Source organism: Magnolia sinica, chromosome 12 (genome assembly GCF_029962835.1).
Source record: "Magnolia sinica isolate HGM2019 chromosome 12, MsV1, whole genome shotgun sequence".
NCBI lineage: Eukaryota > Viridiplantae > Streptophyta > Magnoliopsida > Magnoliales > Magnoliaceae > Magnolia > Magnolia sinica.
In genome coordinates, this window is record NC_080584.1 from 51,414,367 (window position 1) to 51,423,133 (window position 8,767).

Genomic DNA, 8,767 nt, shown 5'->3' on the forward strand with positions numbered 1-8,767 from the left:
CCTACTAAGTTTACTCACAGCATATATGATATCAGGTCTAGTGCATTGCATAGCATACATAAGACTCACTATCGCACTCGCATATTCTAATTATGCAACTGTTCTTCCAGTATTTTCTTTTAGCTTGATACTTGGATTAAATGGGGTACTTCCTTTATAATTAGATGGCTAAACTTGTTTAGTATCTTCTCAATATAATGAGATTGATACAAAGCATAACCTTCACAATATTTTTTAACTTTGATACCAAGAATAGTATCAACTTGTCCAAGATCCTTCATTTTAAATACGGAAGATAGAAACCTCTTTGTTTCAGTCACACCTTCCATTTTATTACTTATTATTAACATGTCATCAACATACAAATAAATAATAACGATGTAACTACCATCTACTTTAGAATATATGCATTTGTCAGCTACATTATGCATAAAACCATGAGATAGTATTTTGGAATCAAACTTCTCATACCACTGTTTTGCTGCTTGTTTTAATCCATACAAAGATTTAACTAATCTACATACTTTGTTTTCATTTCCTGGTAGAACGAAACCTTCAGGTTGTTCCATGTATACCTCCTCATTGACGTCACCATTCAAGAATGCGGTCTTTACATCCATTTGGTAGATGTGAAGATGATGTATAGAAACTAACACAAATAATATCCTAATGGATGTTATCCTAGCTACAGGTGAGTATATGTCAAAGTAATCTATCCCTTCTTTTTGTCTAAAACCCTTAGCTACTAGTCGAGCTTTAAAGGTTTGGATAGTCCCATCAGTGTGATATTTCTTCCTAAATACCCACTTACAACCAATGGGTCTAGAACCTAGAGGTAAGTTTACTAGTTCCTATGTTTGGTTTGATAGTATGGATTCCATTTCATCATTTATAGTTTCTTTCCAGAAAGCTGAGTCTCTAGAGGATACAGCATCTTTATATGTTTTAGAATCATCTTCTATAGTCATCACTATAGGTATTTTTCTTATAACATTTTCTCTATCTCCTTCTACAAGATAGAAAATGACGCGTTGTGAGTCTATGTAGTCATCTCCTAGACTCTTCTCTATTATTGTCTTTGACTCCTATGAGGTTTAATAGGAGCTTCCACTATTTGTGGAGCTGTGCTATATGATTCTCTATTAGGAGTTTAGATTTCATTATCCTTTGACTCTAAGGATAGTGAGTTCTCAAAGAACTCAACATTTCTAGATTCTATTATTGTATTAGACTCTATGTCTAGAAGTCTATAAACTTTACTATGTTGTGCATACCCGACGAAAGCGCACTTAATAGCTCCTGGTCCTAACTTAGTTCTTTTTGGATCAGGGGTTCTGCAATATGCAAGACACCTCCACACTTTTAGATATCCTAGTTTATGTTTTTTACCTCTCCATATTTCATATGGAGATATTTTATAGTTTTTAGACGGAATTCTATTTATTATATGGCATGCTGCAAGCAGTGCCTCTCCCCATAGACTTAGTGGCAACTTTGCTCTTATCAGCATTGAGTTGATCATTTCTACTAATGTTCTATTTTTTCTTTCAGCTATTCCGTTTTGTTGAGATGTGTATGGCGCTATACATTGATGTATCAGTCCATGTTCTTTACAGAAGTTATCGAATTCATTGAAGAAGTATTCCCTCCTCTATCGTTACGGAGAATTTTTATCTTCTTATTCAGTTGATTCTCTACTTCTGCTTTATATATTTTAAACATGTTTAATGATTCATCATTGCTCTTTAATAAGTACACATACACATACCTAGAGTAATCATCTATAAAGGTTATAAAGTACCGTTTACCTCCACGAGTAAGAATGTCATTTAACTCATAGATATCACTGTGCACAAGATCCAATACTTGAGACAATCTTTCAACACTTAGAAAAGGTTTCTTCGACATTTTGGATCTTATGCACACTTCACATTTTTCGGTTTCATTATCTGTGTATGAGATTAAACCATTCTTAACCATGAACTTCAAGGTTCTATATCCTATATGGGCTAGCCTATCATGCCACGGTCCAGCAGATTCAACCATATACGCAGAAATGATACTTTCATTCAGAGAAAACTTAATCATTCCGTTACAAGCATATCCCTTTCCGACAAAATTCTCATTTTTGGACAGAATCAGTTTACCTGACTCATACACCACCCGTATGCCTGGTTTTTCCAGAAGATCCTCAGAAACTAAGTTTCGCCTCATGTCTGGGACGTGCAGTACATTAGTTAAAATCACTTTCTTTCTAAAAGTAAATATCAGTTTGACAGTTCCTTTGTCGACAACCTTTGATCGAACTTCATTACCCATTTAGACTTCTTGACCATCGGTCAATTTCTCATAAGTTTTGAAGGCTGATTTACCGTAACACACATGTACTGTAGCGGCAGTATCATACCACCAACCTGGAACTTTGTCTTGGATGGTATTCACCTCAGTGATCATAGCCACGATATCGCCTTCTTCTATTGCACTTGCCTCTTTTTTAGATTTGCGATAGCGGCATACTCGAGCATAGTGCGCCACTAGCGCCTCTACAGCCACACTGCCTCACATGCCCATGCCCTCACACCGAGTCCGAGTCCGAGACCGAGCCCGAGCCTGTGCCCGAGTACGGGTGTTCCAGTGCGTACCACGGACTAGGTAGGTAAATATTATAATACTCCACATCCTTCATATAAACCACAGATTTTTCTCTTCCCTTTTTCATATAAGACTATTCCAAAAAACCCACAGAAAAGTGTTTTTTCAAAACAATTTTAATATATATTATATATTATTTTATTATTAAAATATATTTTATAAAAATCAATATTTTTTGCAACAGAATTCCACCGCTATAAAATCACACTCGCTTATTTCTCACAAACCATATCATCCAATGGCTGACGTTGTTCCGATTCTCGTCAAGATCGCTGACGTCATCCTCCTCCCTTTCTTTCTCCTCATCGCGGTGTTCGTTCTCCTCATCGACGTCCAGATCTGCTTCCCTACTCGCACCTTCCCTCAATTCCTCGTCGACTTGAAGGAGTGGTACATCGAGGAATTCGACGACTTTTTAATGGTGGAAAGGCCGCCTTTAATCGTGGCAGCCGTATGGCTCGTGATCCTCTTCCAGTGGCCGCTCGCCATCGCCAGCATTTTCGGAATAATCGGCAAAAAATCGTGGTACAAAACCACGTATCTGATGTACGGCGTATCCGCTTGCAGCGTCATGGTAAGATCTTGAATCTTGATTGCCTTCAGCAGCGCTTTCCTAGAACCAGACTCGGATTGCAGGCTATTTGTAAAGCTTTGTGGGCCCCACCATGATGTATACGTTTTATCTACTCCGTCCGTCCATTTTTACGGCTCATTTTATATTGTAGGCCTGAAAATGAGGCAGATCTAAATCTCAGGTGGACCACACCACATGGAAAAGTGGTGATTGAAGGCTCACCATTAAAAATTTACTAGAGCCCTCTGTAGTGTTTGTTTTCAATCCAATCTGTTGATTAGCTCACACAAACCTAGATGAAAGGAAAAAGAAAAATATCAGCTTGATCTAAAACTTTTGTGGCCCCCAGGAAGTTTTTAGTGGTGGCCGTTCAATTATCACTGTTTCCTATGGTGTGGTACACCTGAGGTTTGGATCTGCTTCAAATTTTGGGCTTATACTCTAAAATCATCTGGAAAAACAGATGTACGGTGTAGATATAAAACAGATACATCACAGTGGGCTCCACAGTCACGGATCCACCGATATCCACAAGGTGTCTGAATCTGTGCAACAAGAGGCTGCAGGGGGACCGTTAATGATATGAGTGCCAAAACATCAACATCAACCTGATTCTTAATTTCAGTAAGCCCAAGAAAGTTTCAACGGTGGGTGTCCCATCTGAGCTATTCCTTGTGGTGTGGCCCACTTGATTTTTGGGTCTGCCTGATTTTTGAGCTGACGTCCTATCAGCAGCTGGCGCAAATGATGAAAGGATTGGATGGGATCCATATACCAAAGGTTGGCCCCACAGAGCTTTTTGTTCATGCACAGGCTCGTTATAAGGGAGTTGTGGGCCTCAGCATGATTTATGTGGTTTATCCAAACCGTCCATCCATTTTTACATATCATTTTAATTATATATATTTCAAAAATGAGGTAGATAAAAATCTCAGGTGGACCACACCATGGGAAAACAGTAGTGATTGAACGTCTACCATTCAAAGCCTCCTGGGGCCTACTGTAATGTTTATTTCACATCCAACCTATATATTAGGTCATACAGACCTGGATGAAGGCAAAAAAAAAAAAAAAACGTTGGAGTGTTTTCATCTTTTTATCCCGTGATTGTCTAGGCCACACACCACCGACCTCGGTGGTGTGGTGTGTTGACATGGCAAAGTTCTGTGGGCCCACCACGATGTATATGTTATATCCACACCGTCCATCCATTTTGGAAGATGATTTAAGACATGTTTGAAAAATGAGGCAAATGTAAATCTCAATTAGACCAAACCAGATAAATCAACAGGGATTGAATGCCTACCATTGAAAACTTACTGGGTGTACCGCAGTTTTGAATCCAGCTGATATTTGTGTTATCCCTTCATCAAGGTCTGTATGGCCTTATATGGGTTGGATGGAAAATAAATATCATGGTGGTCCACTTGAGGTTTGAATCTATCTCAATTTTGAGCTCCTGCTTTAGCATGATCAGGCAAACTGAATGGAGGGTGCGGATATAACATATACATTATGGTGATTCCCATAAAACTTTCCAACTTCAACACACTATGCACGCAATCCAATTCCATTGTTCAGTAACTAGTTGAAGGATTAGAAACTTGGTTATCATTTAGTTCCCATTTATGATGTTCCATCAGATCTACGGTCCGGATCAAATGACTATGGGCCCACTTGTACGAACTGAGTATTGGATACAGCCGAAACTTGGTGTGTGTGTGCGTGTATATATATGTTTATCCATGCCATAATGTCATTATTTGATTTAAGAACCATTCGGTACACACACTCCGAGTAGCCACCCCCATTAGGGATACTCAGACCTCAAGTGTTGAAACGAAGTATCTTCTCGGTCTGCCAGTTGAGCTATGGGTCTGGGTGTCACAAAGCTGATGGTTGTATTGACAAGGGACTCTTTTTGTTGGGCTGGAGCCCGGAGTATCTGGTAATTAATGAAATAAATAAATAAATTTGAACAATAATAAAACTCTTTACTTTGTAGAAATAAAGATCACTATAAAAAAAAAAAAGCTCAAAAAAGGGTTTTTTTTTTTTAATTAATGTTAAAGAAAGTGCAAACCAGCCGCTTTTTCTGTGGTAGTTCTCATACAATGTCCCAACTCCCATGGAATGCAGAATCTATTGAAAACCCAACACCAAAATCACCAATACACACCTTCATGAGCCAAGTTATAGAGAGAAATAGATTTGTTTTTAGATAGAAGGATGGATTTTGGTTGCATAGAAAACCATGAGGCAAAAATCTATTTAGTAGAAAATATGTTAATAACAACACCAGTTATTAAACAATCATACTCATTGAAATACACGTGCATGAAACAAGTATGATAATGGCATATTAAAATATTAATTAATAATTAATAAAAACAAAATTTGTGAAAACAATGCCTTGCACAACCCCCTTGATTTTTCTGCACTCATGCGTCCATTACCTGGTTTTTCAATCAGGTGGACCACCAAGTTGTGCTTATGATAGAACATAATATAAACCTATTTATAAGGCTATAAGGTGAGTTTTAAGTAGAGCTGTACACGAGTTGAGCCGAGCCCAGTATTGCCCAGCTCATGCTCGACTCGCACTACCTAAGTCCCAGCTCGTACTCAGCTCAACTTGGCCTTCGAGCTCGGATGCTCAGCTCGTGCTCGGCTCGTCCAAGTTCGAGCCAAGTTCGAGCAGATATCGAGCTTGCTTCTCTCACTGCAGGGAATGGAAGATGGAAACAATAGACACCGATATTGCTAGGGTCTAGGAGGAGAGGAGAAACAAGGAGCAAGAGCTTGCTTCTCTTACCACAGTTACCTTCAATGCCAATCTTTATGGGGTCGGCAACCGCTTTGAGGGCTATGAGCAGTCGATCCTTGGTCGCCGAGTCGAGTCGATTTCGAGTACTATTCGAGTTGAGCCGAGTTGAGCAGGATCAAGCTCATGTTCGAGCACCAAAAATCAGCTCGTGCTCGGCTTGAACTCATTTCGAGCCGAGTCGAGTCAAGTATTTCCGAGTCGAGTCGAGCGAGTTAACGAGTATACTCTGCTCGTATACAGCTCTAGTTTTAAGTAGCATTGCCGAGTTTTACATCTATGATTCCAACACCACAAGAAAGTCATGATCTACACAATGAAATTAATCTTTCTTCCTTTTCCTCTCTTCTTCTTCTTCTTCCTCTTCTTCTTCTTTTTTTTTTTTTTTTTGATATTTCAGGCTCCTGTTTTGGGACACATGATTGGGACAGGCAAAGCATCGGATAAGATGGTGATGATCCATTCATCGGTCTTGGGTCCCGCTCTCATCGCCATCCTACGTGGCCTCGTTCCTCCTCCAATTCCATTCAAGAGCAGCGCGAAAAAGAGCGAGTGAGGGACCGTTTTCAATTCTCATTTGAATTTCATTTTACGTGTATGGATATTTCTAACACATATCAGGTGGGTCACCATTGTCCTGAAAACCATGTTCAACGATCAACTTATAGATAGGAGATATGGAAATAGACAATGTTTGGACCAGGCCAGGCTAGAAGCTTAAAACCTGAGGCCTGATCCAGAACTGGGTCTAAAACACCAGGCCCTAGCCCGAGCCCGAAAAATGGTTGGCCCTAGGTTCAACCCAAAAATTAATAAAATCCCTATTTCTCACTTAAATGTTGTTATTGTAATGGTTGATCAAGTGGGCCATGCATGCAAGATAAAAGGACATTTTAGAGGAATGAAATTGGATTGCCTAACTAAGTGTTTGGACCATAGAAAACAAAAAATAGCCACTGGTCCGATTCAATGTACATTTATGGCCCACCTCATGTATGGATCGGTCACGCTTGCAAACAGTAATATGAAATATGAGTTTTCCATAAGGTGGGAAATACTAATTAGATCTTGTGCCTAAAAAAGCTCATATGATTTTTCAGTCTTCAGGTTGGGTCCACTGTGATGTTTGTGAGAAGTCCATTGGTTTTTCCAGCTCATATTAGGGCATGATCCAAAAATGAGGCAGATCCAAAACTCAAGTGAGCCATAAGAGAACGGTGTGCATTTCCCTCACCACCTGTTCTTACCTTGTGGCCCACTTGAGATTTGGATCTGTCTCATTTTTTTACTCATGCCTTACCATGAGATGACAAAATGGATGGAAAGAGTGGATTTGTCACAAACATTACAATTGGCCCCACTTCAGCTTCCAACAATAGGAACTTTCTACTGTTGCAGGCAATCCGCATCTGAATGGGACATCCAACTCGTTCAGTAGATTGGCCCCACCAAAAACGCAGCCTTATCCAATGATCAAATATACTACACTTGTCTTTTTCTATTTATCAATGGCTATACACTATTTTCTGTGGTGTGGCTCACTTGATGATTGGATGGTGCTTATTTTTTCTCCTGGTGATTCTCATGGTGGGGCCAACCTATTAAAAGGAGTGGATTTTACAAGAACTTAATAGGTTGAAGTTATCAATTAGACAGACCATTAATTGTGGTCTAATCAGTTGGACTTTAGACCTTCTCATTAAAGAAAATGCCCCTGTGCTTTCAGCTCCCCACCTGGAAGCCAATTGCCTGCCGCACCCTCCAGGCTTAAGCTCTATGTGGCTGATTGTGATGTGTTTTCTCCATGCTATTCATGAACTAAAAAATAAGATAGATCCAAATCTTAAGGGACGCACCATAGGAAACAGTGGGACGATAAGGCCCACTGTTGAAACCTTCCTAAGACCAACCATGATGTTTTATTTTCCATCCATCAAGTTCGTGAGTTTTTATTTTCTATCTAACATGTTCATGAGTTGACATAGACATGTACAGAAGGAAAATACAAATATAAGCTTGATGAAAAACTTCTGTGGCCTCAGGAAGTTTAAATTAAAATAGTGGTATTCTAATGATATTATTACCAAAAAGAATAAAATTTTAAAGAATTTGTTATTTAAATGCAAGGCATCTAGTGGACCTGTTGGACCCCAAGGTATGGTCCACCCAGCAGATAACTTTTGACCAGTTAAGTGTATGTGAGATCCAACCCTTCCATTAAGTTGGCCCCACCATAACGATCACATAGTGCAGAAATCAGCCCATTACGCTCATCAGATGGGCATGGAAACAATATGAAACCATTGATAAATAGTAAAGAGAATTTTACAAAAAACCAAAAAACAAAAAAACAAAAAAACAAAACGAAAAACAAAATACCTAACTACTATGAAATTTACATTCCAGTACCTTCTAAAATGGTCACCAATTAGATGGTGTTGCCCACACCACCCCGAGCGTTGGTGTGGTGATGTGTTGGGCTCTGTGGGGCTCACCGTGGTGTATGTGTTTTGTATCAATGCCATCACTCTATTTCTCTATTTTATTTTAGGGCATGAACCCAAAAATGAAGCACATCTGAAGCTCAAGTGGACCACAGTACTATAGAAAACCATGGTGATTAAATGACAACCATTAAAAACTTTTTGAGAGCCAAAATGTACTGGATGAAGATAGTATTTGTGTTTTCCTTTACCTTAACAACAAGTTGGATGGCA

The 8,767-nt window shown here is 39.2% G+C and overlaps 1 protein-coding gene across 1 annotated transcript; it reads left to right on the forward strand.

Annotated features, from left to right (window-relative positions):
- The first annotated feature begins 2,857 nt into the window (after positions 1 to 2,857).
- On the forward strand, positions 2,858 to 6,836 carry LOC131220507 (uncharacterized). Its single transcript, XM_058215383.1, has 2 exons — positions 2,858 to 3,226; positions 6,451 to 6,836. The coding sequence occupies exons 1-2, from the start codon at positions 2,891 to 2,893 to the stop codon at positions 6,604 to 6,606; spliced, it is 492 nt and encodes a 163-aa protein (XP_058071366.1). The 5' UTR covers positions 2,858 to 2,890; the 3' UTR covers positions 6,607 to 6,836.
- Positions 6,837 to 8,767: the final 1,931 nt, after the last annotated feature.

Bases quoted from the DNA above. Each gene is read 5' to 3' on its own strand.
- LOC131220507 (XM_058215383.1), top strand. From the start codon at position 2,891: ATGGCTGACGTTGTTCCGATTCTCGTCAAGATCGCTGACGTCATCCTC. The intron at 3,227-6,450 runs GTAAGATCTTGA...TTGATATTTCAG, and splicing joins TATCCGCTTGCAGCGTCATG to GCTCCTGTTTTGGGACACAT.